Below are 19562 nucleotides of genomic sequence, written 5' to 3'. Positions count from 1 at the left end.
GTTGAGTGAGCTAATCTGGAGTCGTCCCGTGAACTCGCCGCTGCTGCCGGCAATATGGCACTGCTGTCGCGCCCTAGGTCATGAGGCCGGTGTATCTCCTCTCATAAAACTCATTTTTAAACTAAGTAGTTTGTCCTTCAAATTTTTATCCTTAGAGGAAATAATGTAATACTCCATTGTCAGTTATTAGGATATGAATAAATATTAAGATATTAAGATATGAAATTTTATTTAAGGCTCATAATTTCCTTGTGACTATAGTAATTAAAGATCAAATTATTCTCAAGTATTTTATTATAATAATATTTTAATATTATCATTTAAGAATGAGTAAAACTCAACAGTTATAAAAATGAATTGCTACTTTTAGAGTTTAAAAGAGCAAGTGGTATCCTTTTGTATACATGTTTATTAAGACAGAACAGGTAAACATCAGGTGGACATCATTGTTATCCCTGATGTTTAAGGGTAAAGAATGCATTGAAGTGAAGACAACATTGTTAACACTTGTTTTTAATGACTACCTTGAGATCAGAAAAAAGTAATTTCCATAAAGTGTGTTCATATCCTTTTACCTTGTTTTACCTTGTTATTTCTTTTCTTTGGATTTTATATTAAGAAAATATTCTCAAAGAGAAAATACTCGTGCAAAAAATATCATGTAATATAACAAAAAAATTGGAAACATCCTAATATTTCCAGTTATCTTTTTGATTGTGTCGTGTAGCTTAAGTCTGATTTTAATCATAGCCAAGAAGAGCGGATGGTGTCCTTTTTTCTTTGTGTCCCTACAAGTTCTAGGATAGGGTCTTACATATTTTTACACATCCCCAAAAGAAGACATCCATACCCTCTTTACTCAAAAACAAATACTTACAGCCAATTGATATTTTACAAAGGGACCAAAAACATACACTGGAAAAAAGATAGCCTGTTCAACAAATGGTGTTGGCAAAACTGGTTAACCATATGCAGAAAAATGGAAATAAACCCCACTTTCTCATCCTGCACAATAATCAATTCAAGATGGATCAAAGACTTGGAAATCAGACCAGAGACCTTGGGGCTCTATGCATAGAAGGCATAGGTCCAACACTGGAACACATAGGCACAGGTACAAACTTTCTCAACAAGACTCCAAAGGCACAAGAAACTAAAAGGCAAATCAATATGTAGATTGCATTAAACTGAAGAGCTTCTATACAGCAAAGGAAACTGTCAAGAACCTCAAGAGCAAACAGAATGGGAGAAGATTTTTGCTACCTACTACTCTAACAGAGGACTAATATCTAAAATATACAAAGAATTCAAGACACTTAGCACTAAGACAACAAATAACTTCTTCACTAAGGTCAATTAAGCCATATGGCAGTTTCAGCTTCAGCAATTGCTGCCAGGTAAATTTCTCACTGGTGGGTAGGGACTCCTGACTTCTGTTTATGAAAAGCCCCTCAACACCTGCATTGGCCATAAGGAAATAACTGTCCTGTTTGACAGTGAAAGAGAGTGCAGCTCAGCCACAGGGGACAGAAGCCATCTAGATCCAGGGTACAATACTAAGTCAGGTTCTAGAAGGTAGAACTGGAAATATGGCCTTGGAGTAAAGATTTCTTAAATTGCACTGCAGTGTTCATACAAAATGTTGCTCTCTGTAAGAGGAAAGAGATTAGGAGCATAGAGGACAGGCTCTGAGGTGGCCTCCTGTGGCCCCACCTCCTGATGTCATCTGTGTAGAGTCCCCTCCATGAGTGAAGGTTTGACTTTTGTCTTTATTCTAGCCAACAAAATACAGTAAAGGTGATAGAGAGGAGATATGGGATTTACATGCATAGTATTGTACCCAGCCTTTCTGCTGAAATCTCTGCCGTGTTGGTTTCAAAAGCAAGCTCCCATGTTGTAGGTTGTTTATGGTGGGAGGCTCACGTGGCAAGGAATTACAGTGGCCACTGGAAGCTGCAAACAGCCTCCAGCCAATGAAGAGCCAAAGCGCTTGGTCCTACACGGCAAGGCACCAGGCTCTTTGCACAACCTTAGTGATCTTGGGTCCCTCCCCAGTCGAGCCTGAGCAGAACCCAGCCCCACCTGACCCCTCCGAGACCGTAAGCAGAGGACCTGGCTAAGCTTCAACTTCTGCCCCCAAAACTGAGATAACAAAGGCACTGGTTTTTATAAATTTGTCACACATCAGTAGATTTTAAAAAAAATGAAAATAAGACGGTGATGTTAACTGAAAGAAAACCTACCCTCTGCGACCAGTGGCAGTGCTAAGTCAGTATCAGCGTTTGGGGCAAGAGCAGGCAACCCAGCTTCTTGCTCTACCGCCTGCCCTGCTCTGCCCCCACTGTCTTCCCTCTTCTTCATGCTCTCCTCAATTAGTTAGGTCTCTGGCCTTCTTCACAGTCCTTTATTAACTACCTCACCCACCCACTCCCCAAATAATTTGGGTTGTTGATAGGTATACTTTCTGATGGCTTGTGTCTTGATTTTTTTTTATGTAATAACAAAATTACAGATGGATAATCCCAACTACTTGAGAGTCTGAGGCAGGAGGATTATAAATTTAAGGTCAGTCTGGGCAACATAATAAGACCCCTGTCTCAAAAAATCCCAGGTGGAGATTAGTATCATTCATTCTGCTGCTAGGTTGGAGCAGACTTATTTGAAAGTATGGTCATAATCAAATCTCACCCAACCAATGAGATTTATAGTGAGAGAAGAGGAAGGGAGAGTGATTGTATTATACATATATAATACCTAAATGTATATGTTTGGTACTGAGGATTGAACCCAGGGGCATTCTATCTTTGAGCTATACTCCCAGCCATATTTATTATTTTCTTAAACAGGCTCTCATTAATTTGCTGAGGTTCTTGCTAAATTGCTAAGGCTGGCTTTCAACCTTTAATCCTCCTTTTTTAGGCTCCAAAGTACTGGAGTTACTGGTGTGCACCACCACACCCAGCTATAATAGGACTTTAAAAGGCTTCTCGACCCCTGCCTATAATCCAAGTGTTTAGGTGGCTGAGAAAGGAGGTTTACAGATTCAAGACCAGCATCAGTGATTTAGTGAGGCCCTCAGCAACTTAGAAAGACCTTGTTTCAAAATAAAAAACAAAATTGGACTGAGTGTGTAGCTCAGAGGTAAAATGCCTCTGGATTCAATCCTCAAGAACACACACACGCGCACGTGCAGACACACACACACATACATACACACACGGCTCAGCGAAATGAGTGTGGGCCCATGCTAAGGGAGAATAACTTATTTGTGAATTCTCTTTCAATTGGATGGCTACAGGTCTGAAAAATGCAGCTTGTACCTTGCCACAGGAGCCTTGTTCATAGAAGAGCAAATTCGCGGAGTCTTAGTGGATGAATCATAATCGTCAGAGAAGAGATAACAAGGAGGAGAGTGGAACAGATGAAGAGAATTCTGTGAAAGTGCCTTTTGGCGGCTATTGTTTATTCCAGCCAGGAGTTTCTTTACAGATGTTTGTGTAGATGAAAAATAGGAGAGTTATTATCGTTAAGGAAGGAAGAGGCTCTCTGATTTGGTCATCTAGTGTGCATGAAATTGTCTTACACTCATTTCCTGATTATATGGGAAATCTGTGAATAATATGCAATAATGTAGTACACGTGCGCACGTGCGCGCGTGCACACACACACACACACACACACACACACACGGAAAAAGCCTAGAAGGCACTAAATGAAAGATGCTTCACAAAAATAAAACGTGTTTGCTTTGAGGTCTCACATTCCAGGCCGGCTGAGGTTACTTGTATTTGGTTGGAAGAAGCGGGATGCCAGGTATCAGGGAGGCTTGTGGATGGGTAGGGAGCAGCCAGCAGTCCCACTGAGAGCCCAGGGCACCTCCTCTTTACTGAACACACACCCTCACGTTCTGTCTTTTGAGCCCCCTGACATTTCCAGAAACTTTTTCCAGTTCTCAGGCCTCTTAGCTGCTACTGACAAATCAGTAAATGACTTTAAAAAAAAAAAAGGTATTTGAACAGTCCCCTCTGAGTTTCCTTTTTTTCCTAGACTCTTTGGCCCTTTCAGATTCCCTTTCTGCTTCTGGTGCTTTCAAAGGTACTTTTAATGAGCGCCCCAACTTTTCCAGCTGCTCTCAGCAGGGATTGCTTTGCACCAAGGTGTGCCGAGACCCCACCCCACCCACACCCTTACCAGCTCTTGCCCAACTTCGCAGTCCGCTGCCCTGCCCTTGAGAAGCGTGTCATTTGCGTGTCATTTTGAGTTTTTGACGCTTATGTGAGAACTGATTTTTTTCTCTGCAAAGTTTTAGAATCTTCACTTCATCCCCAATACGATGATAATTCTTGGACTCTTTGTCCTTTTCCATTCTGGAAACCTGGCTTGCTTGCTTAGTTAGAACATCTCATGTGTGTGTGTGTGTGTGTGTGTGTGTGTGTGTGTGTGTGTGTGTGTGTGGTTTTTTAATTATTCATGTTATGCCTTTATAAAACATGATTCTCTTCATTTTCTCTTCCAGTATCCATCTCTTTTGTTTTTTAGTGCTCAATGATGAAAAACACGGACTTCTGATGTTTCAGCATTTATGCAAATAGTTCCTTCCTATTTCTTGTTCCCTTTGTGATAGTGTCTTTTATTTCATGATTCTCTCAGGAAAGCAGATTTTTGGATCTTTGGCTTACATTATCTCTATTCTTTCTGAATTCTTTTTTCATATTTTATGTTAAGCTGTTTTCACTGAAGCTTTCCCCACCTGTCTGACCTTTTGTTATCTTCACGAAAAGAATGAGGCACCGAACGTGCTGGGGGTTTTGTGGAAGTGGAGTTTTTGCTTGTCAGCTTCACTGCAGTGTGACTGGACGGGGACCCTCGCATTGTGTCTGCTGCTCCCCAGTGTCATCATCTATATGAATTTTTCCGAGAGCCATTAAGTTTATCCAGGAAAAACTCTTTAAACCTCTTGCCCGAGGGCAGCATTCTTGCAATGAACACCCAGAGGGCTAGTGTCGCGCACGTGAGTCTCAGCATCTAGCGTTTTCATCTGCCCTCCCTTACTCTCCCTTGTTAATGCCCATTTACCCCTGTCTCTTTCTCTGCCAGTTTTTTCTAGCCAGAAATACCTTGGGAATCTCTTGGCTCCAATTTCTACACTAAATCCACCCCCAGGCTCTGTGGGATTGAGAGGAGTTGCTTGGGGTACTGGGTGAGGCAGCTGTCATGGGGAGTGGGCTCCTCTCAGCCAAACTTTCATTCATTTATTCAGCTGTGCGCCCTCGCTGTCCCTGAGCACCTGTGAGGGACCTGGCTGCGTCTGTGAATAGAACGAGAACTCAGCCATTCTTTTGCAGAGTTGCAGTCTACTACGGGAAGATGGAGACGAGCCTAAAAATGAGTACATTGACATCCTGCCTTGATAAGTAAGAGTGGGCCAAGATAAAGGGTTGGAAGTGCCTTGGCTGGGGGATAGAGGGCAGTGGTGGACTGCGAGTGATTGCTTAACGTTTTATTTGGAAATCACTTCAAACTTATTCTTATTCTTGCAAGAATAAGAATAGTACAAAGAACTCCATTTATACTTTGCCAAGATTTACTTACTTTTTCTATTTTACCTCATTTACTTTATTTACAGTCTGTCTTTTTCTTCTTTCTTTCTTTCTTTCTTTCTTTTTTTTTTTTTTTTGGTACTGGGATGGAGTTTCAGCAGTGAGAGAAATGAAAGCTAGTACCTCAACAAACATCCTTCATCTGTTCAGGTTCTGTGAGCGAATTGCCTTTGTCTGTACCCCCTTCTGGAGACACTGGCTACTCGTCCATCATTATGCCTGTTCCTCTGCTCTAAAACTTCTGAAAATATGTTGACCTTTCTCTTCTACTATCAGTATTCTTTCATCTGCTGTCCATGTTCTCTTGTCTTCTTTTTTCTACTAGGTTACATCTATTTATTTTCATTTTACTGGTGTTCTACCAGTGGAAACTTTGGTCCAGAGAGCCTTTTTTATAAAAATTGTACAATGTTAGCCAGGCGTGGTGGCGCACACTTGTAATCCCAGTGTCTGGGAGGCTGAGGCAGGAGGATCACGGTTCGTAGACAGCCTCAGCTATGTAGTGAGGCCCTTTGCAACTCAGTGAGACCCTGTTTCAAGATAAAAAATAAAAAATAGGGCTGGGGGTGTAGCTCACAGGTAGAATGTCCCTGGGTTTCATCCCCTGTACCACACAACAAAAAATTGTACAATGTTGAAAACAAAAGTGCTTCTTACCTTTAAAAGACAGATGGATCTTAACTAAACATATTATAGAATGATTTAAAAATGTTTTCTTTTTATTTATGGAGGCAAATATGTTTAATAACTTAATGTAAACTTTCCCTGTAGGCATTTGGAAAACATCAATTATTTTATCAATTGAGATTATTAGCTGTATTTCCTGAACAGCCTAGGGCCTTTGAATTAAATGAACTTTTTTTAGTATCTGACTAAACCAGTAACAATATATAATTCCTAATGCCATCGTACAGCATGATCAGATAGCGGGAGTGGTTTTTAATTGATAAATTGGTGGCCTATCTTATTTATAGGCCAAGTATTCCTGAGCACTGGCAGAGATTCTGGAAGACTCTTGGGAACGCTGTCTAATCCTATCAGGGGAGGGAAGCGTCTTCCCAGAGGCAGGGTCCCTCCTGTGAGCTCTGTGGAACTGTTAAGTGAGGCAGAGGTGGGACTCAGGCCCACGCTGGCTACGGCTGAGCCTTGGAGACGTGGCACCGCCAGGTAGGATGCTGCCATCACCAGGCTGGCGCATCTGGGGGTCAAGGGGAGCAGCACCCCTCCAGAGACCCGTGAGGAAGAAAGTAGCGGAAAATTTATCATGAAATTTAAACTGATGGGTTTGCTTTTTGCCAGATAAAATGGAACTAGAAAGCTACACTCCATGCCTTCGGTTGACTTCTGAGAGGCTGGGAGTGTGCTCCAACAGTTTCTGTAGCAGAAAGCCTTGTCCGGTGCTGTGTGCTAAGTACAGGCCCTGGGCTTTGGCCTCTCCATGTGACTTTCTCCCTTGGTGTGAATCCCTGTGTTTCTTGGTCCTCAAAGCCGTCCTTTAGCATTCATGGAAAGGGCCTGGTGCGTCAGCCGCCATCGCAGTTAATGTGGGAATTCTGTGGCCGTGCATAGGAGAGCGGGCTGCTGATTCCATCATCCACTCACTGGGTTCTGAGGCCCAGGAGAACGTCGCTCAGAGTATCAGGGGTGTTCCGTAAGAGACTCTCATGCTACAGAGCAGCTTGGGAAGCATAACCTGCCGTGAGCCTTGGAACATTAATATTTTCTGGATGAATTAGTGGTTCTGAGTCAGAAAGACAAAAAAAAGGGCTTCCAAGAGATTTAAGCTAAGGAAAAGAGCATTTTGTATTCAAAATAAAAGAAATACGAAGTATATAAAAGTAAAAGCAGAATAGGGCTAAAGGTGATTTTGAAACTATGTTTTAAGTATTTGTGTGATCATAAGTTGTATAACAAGATCTCTGCAAATATGCAAGGATTCCTTGTAATTATTCCTTGTAATTAGCAGCTTTGATGTGTAGATTAAATCTTTGAAGTGATTTTTTTACATTCAGGTAATTTTTTTACATTCAGGTAATTGAGGTATAGAAAAATCTCTACCCCAGAAGACCTGAGTCTAATTCTCATGAATGGAAAATGGTAAAAGTCATCAGTTTCTTGAATATCATCTTAACCAAAGCATATTTTAATGGCATGATTTTGTTCCAGGAGCTATACTTCTTAGAATATGGGGGTGTTTTTTCTTTCCTTTTTTGTTTTGTTTATTTGTTTGTTTGTGGTCCTTGGAAATAAACCCATGGGCATCTGTCTCTGCGCTACACCCCAGCAGAGTCTCACTACGTTGTGGAGGGCCTTACTAAGCTTCATAGAGTTGTTGTGCACATTAAGTAAAATAGTAAATACAAAGTGCATTTGTGTAGTGCCTAAAAAATAGTAAATAATCATTACTTCAGTACTTCCCTACTGTAGGGCCTATTCCTGTCTTACTGACACATAAAATTTTAAAGACAGAATATGAAAGCAAGCTCTGGATGGGTGACTAAAATACTCTGCATTTGCAGTTTATAAACTGCATATTTACTAAACGAGCCGAACAGGCTTGTGTTTCCAGTCTGATGCTCAGAAGAGGAAAACAAGGCCTTGTGGGGAGCAGAGAGAAACTAAACTGAGATTATTTCTAGATCTACACTCTGTTAGCACCTTTATCTTTGAAGGTTGTCTGGTTTATATTTTATGTTTGCTAAGACATGCCTTAACACCATTGGAAATCATACGAAAAGAAGCTCTGTGTGTGACATTTTCTTGTTTTCAGCTGATGGAGTGGGGAAGCACACTGCCATTGCTAACGTAATAAACAAACAGGGTAGTGGCGATGCTGTTTCAAAGATGGCGACGTACTACTTGTCATGGCTTCGCTTAGTCATGACGTTGGTGTTACTGTTGTTCTCCCAAGGGAACAAATACATTTGCAGTTCATTGTCTACATCGTGTAGTTTATGAAGGACTCTCTTTTTTTTTTTTTTTTTCAGGTCTGGGGATGGAACCCAGGGGCATTTGACCTCCAAGCTATACCCCATGCCCTATTTTTTTATTCTTTATTTTGAAACAGGGTCTCACTGAGTTGCGGAGTGCCCACTAAGTAGCTGAGGCTGGCTGTGAACCGAGTTCCTCCTATCTCAGCCTCCCAAATGCTGGGATTACAAGCGTGCATCACCACGCCCGGCTTCGAAGGACCCTTTTTTAGAAAAGAAAGAAAGAAATCCTATAACCAGGTGTAGTGTCACAGGCCTGCAATCGCAGTCTTGGGAGGCTGAAACAGGATGGTAGGTTCAGTCAACCTCAGCAACTTAGCAAGACTCTTAGCAATGTAGCAAGACCCTGTTTCAAAACGAAACAATACAAAGGGCTGGAGGTATTGCTCAGAGGTAAAACACCTGGAAGTTCCATCCCTGTGCAACTATAAGAAAGAAAATCCTATTTGGTGAAACACTGTACACGAACCACATGCTAGCATCTTGCTATTTACCTTATGGCTATACCTCAGATTTTTTCTACCTTTCTAAAGAATGATTAATATTAACAATAAACTCAAGAAAAATAAACATAATATTGTCACTAACCCCCACAAATGTATCCAATATAAAAACTCCAGTACCTATATTTACTTTTCTGTATTGTCCAATAAAACGTAGTTATGCTTCATTATCAAAAGTTGACTCTGGTAAATTACAAAAGAGAATGTGAAATATGTGGAAATGTTTTCTTAGAGTAGAATGAATTGGCCAGCCTGCAAGTTCTTTCTTTAATAAGATAGTAATATAAGAAAATATTTCGTCATGTACAAAAATTGGAAACCTTCTCTGCACAGCTGTGTTATAAAATTTGGTATACTTCCTTGACCCGAATGATTTTTTTTTTCTTTTTTGGCCAGTAGGTTTTTATATAAGGAATACAAGAAATTCATATTATTGTAACTTACCCTACCAAATTTTATTATTTCATTGAAATTATGATATCTAGGGAAAGCTTAAGTTTCATCTAACAGATAATAACTGTTGTTCTCCGAAGGCAAAGGAGGAAAACCATTCTCGTCATCTCAGTATTCGTTGTGATAAACAGTCTTCCGGTCTTCTTAGATTTTTGCGAGGCAATGGGGCATTCAGAGTACAGATTAGAACTTCCTTCTTGTTTTGGTCTATTCCCATGATTTCAGAGTGCACTTTAATTCTCAATTTGTTGTTGATACAGATCAGCCAGATAGAGGCCTGTGGTTGCTCATGTAAGTTTGGTTTCCCTTGCATGCAGTTTTGTTTAACATGGGTCACAGTAAAGGATCATTTATAAAATTAATGGATTGTTTCCTGTTTCTGCCAGCTGATTTGATCAGTCTGAAGGACCTTACGTACTGCGGGTTACATAACTAGTATGGAATCTGTGTGGTACATTTTTCAGTTTGACCGTAACTGAGTTAACCATATATATTCTCTAAATCTTTAGAGGGAAACCCTTCATTTGGAAGTGAATAAACTTGAAACTAAAGTGAGCAGTGACTAAATGAACAGACTTCTTGGAAAACATCATTTTTGTTCATTGATGACACTGGTTAACTGGAGATTTGCCAAAGGGGGGAAACAAGAACATTTATTTTTAACTCTGATATTTAAAAATTGTTTAATAGAGTAAATTTGTCTGCATTCATAAACAGAATAAATAGGATATAACTAGCTTTACTTTCCTAATAAAGAATTTGATAATACTAAGAGTTCTGAATTTGAATGTTTTTTATTATTACAGTGGTGTATAAATGCAGATATTTTTCCTGCATTCTAGCCAGCGCTTTCTTCTTTTTGATGATAGCCATTTTAACAGGTGTGAGGTGATATCTCATTGTGGCCTAATATACATATCACTGGTGATTAACGATGTTGAGCATTTTTTATGCACCTGTTGGACATTTCTGTCTTTTCTGAGACATGTCTATTCAGGTCCTGTGCCCTTTTTTTCTTTACAGTACTGGGGATGGAACCCAGGGTCATTCTACCTCCGAGCTACACCCTCAGCCATATTTTTATTCTTTATTTTGAAACAGGGTCGCACTGGGTTGCAAAGAGCCTCACTAAGTAGCTGAGGCTGGCTGTGAACCGTGGTCCTCCTTTCTTGGCCTCCTAAATGCTGGGATTATATGTGCCATCACGCCCAGCTCTATGCCCAATTTTTTAATCAAAGTATTTGTTTTCTTGTTATCAGTTATTTGAATCCCTCATGTATCTTGAATATTAGCCCTTTATCAGATGTATGATTTACAGATATTTCTTATGTTCAGTAGGTTTTCGCATCATTTTTTATTGTTTCCTTGGCTTCGGGAGCTTTTTATTTTACGTAATCCTATTTGTCTATTTTTGCTTTTGTTTGCCTGGGCTTTTAGAATTATATCCAAAAAAAACCATTCCCCTTACCAGTTTCATAAAACATACTATATATTTTCTTCTAATAGTTTTATAACTTTTAGCCTTATGCTTAAATCTAGCTTCCATTTTATTTTCGTACATATTGTGATATAAGGTTTAATTTTATTCTTCTAGATGTGAATGTCCATATCACTTGTCCCAACACCATTTGTCGAAGATACTGTCCTTTCCCTTGTGTGTTCTTGACACTTTGGTTGAAAATCAATTGACCATACATTTGTGAAGGTCTCTTTCTTTTGGGCCATTGGTCTGTGTGTTTGTTTTATTGTGTTACTGACAATTGAATCCAGGACCTCATGCGTCCTAGGCAAGTACTTTACCTCTGAACTAAATCCCCAGACCAGGTAGTATATTTTTTTTAATTAATTACAGTATTTGTTAAATTAAATGGTGTTATACTTCTAACTTTGTTCTTTTTGTTTGAGATGGTTTGGGTTATTTGGGTCTTTTGTGGTTCTAAACAAATTTCATAGTTCTTTATATTTCTGTGAAAAATATCATTAGAGTTTTGATAGGGGTTGCATTGAAACTATAGATGCTTTAGGTGGTATGGCTGTCATAACAAATTAATTCTTCCAACCCATAAACACAGAGTAATATCCTTCCATGTGCTTGTGTTTCCTTCAGTTTCCTTCATCAGTGTTCCATAACTTTTTAAGCTACAGGTCTTTTTGCCTCCTTTGTTAAATTTATCCTCAATTTTTTTTTATTTTTGTAAACTATTATAAATGAGATTCTTTTCTTGATTTACCCCCCCTTTGGATAATTGTTAGCATATAGAAATATTACTGATTTTTTGTATCCTGCATCTTTACAAAATTATTAATGCTAACAGATTTTAGATGGAGTCATTAGTGTTTTAATATGTAAAATGTCTGTAAAAGAGAACCGTTTTGCTTATTATTTTCCTATTTATTTCCTTTTATTTCCTTTTATTTCCTTTACCTAATTAGTCAATCTAGCAGGATTTTCAGTACTATGTTAAGTAAGAGTGCTGAGAGTGGGCATCTTGTCTTATCTCTGGTCTCGAGGAAAACCTTCTAACATCATCACATGTTAGCAGTGGTTTTGTCATAGATGGCTTTAGTGTGTGCCACATTCCTTCTATGCCTCTTTTGTTTAGAGGTTCTATCATGAAAGGATGTTAAATCTTTGTCAAGTGCCTCTCATTATTTTTCACCTTCATTCTTTTATATGGCTTGTTACATTTATAGATTTGCATGCCATTTATTATTTATATCCTTATAAAAAGATAGTAAGAGAGGAGAAGAAATATAGGAGGGACAAGTAAAGCACAAAATAAGATTTGAGATTTACTTTTTTTTTTTTTTTTGGTGGTGCGGGGGATGGAACCCAGGGGCATTCATTCTACCTCCGAGCTACCTCCCCAGCCCTATTTTTTTATTCTTTATTTTGAAATAGGGTCTCACTAAGTTGCAGAGGGCCTCACTAAGTACCTGAGGTTGGCTGAGAACCTGTGAACATCCTGTCTTGGCCTCCCAAGTACTGGGATTACAAGCGTGCACCACCATGCCTGTCTCGAGATTTACATTTTTATTTACATAAAATATAAGCGATTACTTTAGATGAAAATGTATTTAATAAACTAAATTATGTGAAAAGACAAAGATTGTGAGAGTTTATATAGAAAAAATTCAGCTCTATCCTATAAACATAAGGTGATAGAAATGTAGAAAGTAAAAGAGTGGAAAAGGTCATATCTTATAAATTTTTGCCAAAGAAAGGCTGGTATGGCTATACTAATGTTAAACAAAATAAACCCTAAGGGAAAAGGCATTCCTAGAAATGAAGAGTTACTTCATAATTATAAAAGGTTTATTATATCAGGTACTATCAAATAAAAGAGGTAACATCACTTCTGATAGTGCAGAGATTAAAGTTTCATAGCAGGATATTATAAATAAATTTATGACAGTGTTCAGAAGTTTAAATAAATGAACACATTTCTACAAAAAAAAATTAAAGCAGATTCAAGAAGAAGGAGCTGGGTGTGGTTGGTGCATGCTTGTAATCCCAGTACTTGGGAGGCTGGAACAGGAGGATCTGGGTTCATGGCCAGCCTCAGCTACTTAGTGAGATCCTCTGCAACTTATAAGACCCTGTTTCAAAATAAAGAATAAAAAAAAAAATCGAACTGGGGGTGTAGCTCAGAGGTAGAATGCCCCTGGCACTACAAGAAAAAGAAGAAGAAATAACCCAGATGAAAGAAATCAAATCAATCAATAGTCAAAACTTCTTTCTAAAAATTAAACTCCAGGCTCAGATGGCATTACTGGTGAGTGCTACCAAATATTCAAAGAATAAATGATTCTTTTATTTTATCAAATTTTCAGGATAATACAAATGCTTTCCAACTTAGTTTTTTAAAAAAATAACAAAACTGTTATGTTCAAACCTAGAAAAAAAAAATATGAGGAAAGAAAGATATAGTCTAGGCTTACTCATCAACACACAAAAGTCTTACACAAAATATTAGGAAACCAAATGTAGTAATATTCAAAAAGACAAGAACAATGACCAAGGTGGGTTTAATCTCAAATTGGAAGGGCAGTGTTTCATATTAGAAAGTCCTTATTGTAGTTCACTGCATTAATAAATGAAAGTAGAAAAATCATATAATCATCTGTCTCCAAAGATATAGAAAGAGCATTTGATAAATTCAGCATCAGTTGATGATTTCAAAAAGCAATTATTGAAGTAGGAATAGAGGGAAAAATTCTAATCTGTAAAGTATATCTCTGGAAAACCTTCACACATGCTTTAATTTACTGGCCCATTCAAGTGATAATAGTGGAACCTTTGCTTTTGAGACTGAGCACAGAGTATTTCTATTCAATATTTTACATATGGATTAGGCCAACTTAATAAATAAGTAAAGAAATAAATGACATGAGGATTTTAAAGAAAGAAAACTCTATGGATGAAGTGTGTATTTCAAAAATCCAAAGAAATCTATAGACAATCTGAGAACCAGAAAGGGAATTTAGTAAGTTTACGGGACAGAAATTCAAAATGTAATTATTATTTGTATCATATCAGCCACAAACATTTTGAAAATGGAACTTGAAATACCCCTAACAGTAACATAAAAAATGGTGAATCCCTAATGAGCTGACAAAAGTGGTGCAGGATGCCGACAGTGAAAATGCCTAAAATGTCATGTAGAGACTTTTTTGAAGACTAAAAGTTGAGGGAGAGCTATGCTGTTCATGTACCAAAAAAAATTCAGTATGGTAAAGGTCTCACTAAATTTAATACAGTTGTAACCAGAATCTCAACTAGATGGTTGTGGAGCTCGGATAGACACTTCTCGTAGGTTTACACAAATGTAAAGAACCAACACTATCCCGAGGCCTCCCTCCCTCCCTGCGGTACTGAGGATCAAACCCAGAGCATCTGTGTGGCCGCCACTCTAACACTGAGCTACAGCACCAGCCCTTCTGCAGGTTTTGTTGTTGTTGAGACAGGATCTCACTGAGTTGCCCAGCTGGTGTCAAACTTGTTAGCCCCCTGCCTCACCCTCCCCAGTCACTACAACACCTGGCTGTGTGGCATTCTTGAAGAACAAGAAGATGAAGTTTGACTTACCTACCAAATATCAAAATATACTATGAAGCTTTAGTAAATACAACATCATAGTCTTAGCACAGAGTTCGAAAAAGTAGGTCAGTGGAACAAATTAGAAAGCCCTACCTAACACAGGTCCACTCCGCACAACAGAAGTGTCTCTTCAGAACAGCAAGGGAAGGGCAGCTGTTACAGTTACGTGTGTGAAGACATTTAGGTTTCCGTATGGAAAAACATTAAATTAGATCCATATTTCACAGCATACATGGAAATCAGTCTCAGGTAGACAATGGACCTAAATGAAAGGCAAAACCATCAAGCTTCCCAAGATACCACCTGGGGGCCCGCAGCCACTGTAACCTGTGGCCCACCTGGATTTCTTACTATAGCTTGTTCCTGCAGTGCTGGCTGGAGCTGACTATCCAAAACTGAGCAGTTGGCCTCTTTGTTGTTTGCTGCCGCCTCAGCTGCTGCCAGGAAACCTGTTCCTTGGCCTGGAGGGAGAACTCTCACTGTGGGATGGGAGGCAGCTCCTCCTTAGCCCATCACCCTGAAGGCCTCAGTACCGCATTGAGCATTGAGAAGCCCTTCCTTTTTCCAGACCAGATTCTGCTTTCCATAAACACACCCCTGCTTCAAATCTATCAAGCCATGGGTGTGGTGGCACATGCCTGTAATCCCAGTACTTGGGAGGCTGAGACAGGAGGATTTCAGGTTTGAAGACAGCCTCAGCAATTTAGTGAGGCCCTAAGCAACTTAATGAAACCCTATTTCAAAATAAAAAGGAAAGTAGGGCTGAGGGTGTACCTCAGAGGTAGAATACCCCTGGATTCAATCCCCAGTCCCACAGACTGGAGTATCAAACCTAGTTAAGTCCAATAGAACATCTGTAGCACTTTCAAGAATAAGAGGAAGCTGGGCGTGGTGGCGCACACTTGTAATCCCAGCATTTAGGAGGCTGAGATAGGAGGATCGTGGTTTACAGCCAGCCTCAACTACTTAGTAAGGTCCTTTGCAACTCAGTGAGACCCTGTTTTAAAATAAAGGATAAAAATCGGGGCTGGGGGTGTAGCTCAGAGGTAGAATGCCCCTTGGTTCTATCCCCATTACCGCAAAAATAAATAAATAAATAAATAAATAAATAAATAAATAAAAGGACTCATGATGTTAGAATTAATCTGAAACACAGGAGAACTCTGAATCTGAAGATGGAAAATCAATGGTTAATTATAGTACCACTCCATTTGCAGAAATATTTTTCATCATTTCTACCTCGGAGATTCTGAAAGGATGTTCCTTGGTATCCAAGTGAAATAGCATATCCCCGGCTTCTACTGTTAACATTAGATAATGTGATAAAAACTTACTTTTTATGTGAGCTCCAGTCACCAAGGTGACTGCACTTTCACAACAGAAGAGGGAAATGTAATACTTTATAAATGTTGAGTTGTTCTAGAGTTCCTCTTGATCCACACCTTCAGTATTTGGTATTGTTAGACTCCGTCTTTGCCAGCCTGAAGGGCATATGCCCCATCTCTGAAAGTGATAGAAGTGGCTTATGAATTTGATCTAACTGATAGCAATCCTGAAAAAATACCACTGGACCACAGGCAGAAATGAAGTCGTGGCTTACCCACTGTACCACAACTCCGACGGTGGGAGATTTCTGTTCCAGAGCTCCACAGACACCAGAGGGCTGTCAGGGCCGTTGCTCACACTCCCTGCACTCAAAGATAACTGCGGTTTGAAAGTGCTGCTCTGTGCTCACTTATCCTGTGTCCTCAACATCCTAGCGATGACTGCTGAATCAGGAATGTTGGACTCCTTTGTTATGCTAGAAGGGGAAATAGAGTCTTCCAAATGGCTGTGCTTTCTTCTATTACCTTTATAAGTGAACCAAGTTGGTTTAGCTGCTAAAATGGTATGTTAGTTTACTTGGAGGAATCCTTCAGTAGAATTTTGAATTGCTATCACAATCTAGGAGTTATCTAGGAATCTGATTCTTCCCCACCCTAAAAATTAACCACAACAACTCAGGGGCTCTCCTTATATCCTGGTTATGTGTTGGAGTGGCTCTCCTCAGTCACACGGGTCTCAAGTCATCATCTAACACCCAGTCATTTGTCAGTACTGTATAAAAGAAACACGTAATGGGCTATCCCTTAAGAACGTCTCTCATCAAAGTTTTGTTTTGTTTTTTAGATCTTCCATGCCTTTCTGCTGTTTCCAACAATTGAACGGATGGCCGAGTCGCCCAACGGCAGGATCGCCACTCCGCTCTTGTGCTGGTTCCGATATGTTCTCTATTTCACCGGCTACTTAGTACTTACACCGTTTCCTGAGAAAATCAAGTCCTTGCTAATCAGAATGAGCCTTCAAATAATGAACATAAAGACTGAACTTGTACAGACAAATTTATTACAACCATTCTGCCTTGGTAAGCATATTTGAAAAGGTGATCTGTTCCTTGTTGTATAAGGAAGTTTTTACAGAGTAATCTCAGGCAGCGGGTGGATATAAAGCAAGCTGTTTTTTGTTGGATTTTTTTCTTTCCCAAAGTTTAAATCTAGAAATTAATAAAACTAGAAATAGGCATTAGTGAGGGGAGTCCTTTTTGATGAATAAGTGGGAAAGCCTCAGCAGGCTTTAATTTTCCCTTATGCTTCTGAGCTGCATTCTGGCTGCAGCACAGTGGGAAGCAGCTCTGTACGTAGTGTATAGCGCTGGTGAAGCCCTGCAGAAATCCAGCTGTCCCCTGTTAGTTCAGTGATTTGCAAAAAACAGCCTAAAAAAAAATCAGGCCCATTACTATGGTAGAGTGGACAGGGTATGCTTTTATTTCTCCCCCTTAAATGTTTTGGAGGGTTTAAATTATAAAAGGAAAGCTAATCATTGTGACAATATATTTTAATACTGGTTGCTTTACTGATTCTGAATGTACCAAGGGTATGTTTTTGCTACTGTAGTTTTTTAGCTCCAAAAGTTGTCTGAAAATATAATCTGTATTTTTATTTAATTTTTATTTGGTGCATTGTAATTATATGTCATACTGGGGGATAGAGTGATAGAAAAAAATATGTGCCCACAATTGTTAGAGATTGGAATTTGTAATTTTATGCACATTCATAGCATTATTTTAGCTGTTTCACTCTTTAGGTATTTCTAGATAACACTAATTTATTCTGTATTTATAAGTGACTTTTATATTAAAACATCCTAGTTTGTTAATCTGTAAAATCAAGGTAATAATGTTTCATACCTCAAAAGCTTATTCTAGGATCAGATGCAGTAAGTATATGTAAAGTGTCTTATCTAGTACAATAAACAGTAACAGCAGTTAACGGCCAAAGCTAATGGCACTGTTCCTCGCTTTTACTTAGAGTTTCCAGAAGAACTAATGGGGTTTAGGTATTACACTGTCCCCATTTTGTAGATGAAGAAAGTGAAGTACAAAGAGAGTATGTCCATCAGTGATGGTAGCCAATACCCATGCCTGCCACGCGAGCCGACACCGAGGCTCCAGGTTACCTGAAGAGAAGCATTATCAAAGGGAAAGACGACCAGGTCAGGGTCATTCCCAGTGGGCATGTCGGGCCCCGCTGGGTATTCTCCCTGCAGACCTGCCTTTCTGTGACTTGACTGTCATCCAGACAATGACCTGTAACTTGCCAGCTTGTCTTAGAGGGTGCCTTGGAATATTTTCACATTATGTAATGTCTGAGCTTCTATAAAAATCTCACGGAAACAAACGGAGGAAGTCTGCTAATCCAAGTAATGGATAATAAATCCTGCCATATCTAGAAACTATTTTTCGGTATCTTTTAGTTTATACACACATTTTTGTTGTTGTTGTTGTTGTTGTTGTTGTTGTTGTAAGTTCTGAAAAACTGAAGGAACCCAAATATTCAAGTATTTCAAATGCTGCTGCCCTCTGCTCGAGATGCACATCCTTTCCTTTAGGCTGAGTTCTGTGGCGTTAACATTCTTCGCCAGCACCCATGAAGAGTCGTTTCCTACCCAGCCTGCAGAGAAGAGTAGCCCTAATTCAATTAGCATACATTACGAATATCACCACAGTATTCATCGGTGTAATATGTGTGCCTGGATTGTTTTAAGTGTTATTTTTAAGGAGCACACATGGATTTTTCCCCTTCAATTTCAATTATAGAATGTTTGCTATTACATATTTTCTTTAGAGTAGATGTTCTTCCATTTCATGAGAAATAACACTTTCCACTGAGACAGCTAAATTGGATTTTCTGATCAAAGCTAAAAGAAAATATATTTTAGCTCAGCAGTATCACAGATCAAATAATTAACTTTTTAAGAATATTCTAAGGTCTTTTCATTAGGCTAAATTGATGTTTTAATTCCTTTCAGTTATCTAACTAGAAAAACACAGCACAGAGACATAGGGAATTCCTGATGGGTTATATATACTTTGCTTAATACGATCTTGAAGAAGAAACTTCTATAACTTTTCCTTTTCCTTAATCAATATGGAAGTAACTTTTTAAACATTTACAGTGATATAAAATGAACTGTTTAATGAACTGACAACACAAGCTTAGACTCATAAATTTCTTCTCAGAATATTTTTAATTCAATCCTAGAATAATTTGGGGGTTTTTTTTTGGTTTTTGTTTTTTGTTTTTGGTGGTACTGGAGGTGGAACCCAGAAGCTTTCTACCTCCAAGCTATACTCCCAGACTTATTTTTTTATATATATTTTATTTGGAAACAGAGTCTCACTAGGTTGCTGAGAGCCTCACTAAGTAGCTGAGGCTGGCTTCGAACCTGTGCGATCCTCCTGTTTCAGCCTCCCGAGAGCTGGGATTACAAGAGTGCACCACCACGCCCGGCTCCTAGAATAATTTTTGAATAAAAAGAAACCAGATTCCCATATTACCTATTCTCTCTCTTATGTGAGCAGCGTGTGAAAATCTGC

General features: G+C 39.1%; 1 protein-coding gene across 3 annotated transcripts in view; it reads left to right on the top strand.

Moving 5' to 3' along the window:
- Positions 1 to 19562, top strand: part of LDAH (lipid droplet associated hydrolase) — a gene marked incomplete at both ends in the record, with an annotated part of 80359 nt that overhangs the window by 36949 nt on the left and 23848 nt on the right. For 2 of the 3 annotated variants that reach the window (XM_080711232.1, XM_080711231.1), the window contains one exon: positions 16817 to 17051. The exons of the other annotated variant lie outside the window; for it this stretch is intronic. In XM_080711232.1, the coding sequence (XP_080567358.1) occupies positions 16817 to 17051 (235 nt within the window). The remainder of the gene's footprint in view (positions 1 to 16816; positions 17052 to 19562) is intronic. 3 annotated transcript variants of the gene reach the window in all.

Source organism: Muscardinus avellanarius (genome assembly GCF_963383645.1).
Source record: "Muscardinus avellanarius genome assembly, chromosome: 15".
Taxonomy (NCBI): Eukaryota; Metazoa; Chordata; class Mammalia; order Rodentia; family Gliridae; genus Muscardinus; species Muscardinus avellanarius.
The sequence above is the reverse complement of the archived record's forward strand: the minus strand, read 5'-3'. Positions and strand labels throughout refer to the sequence as shown.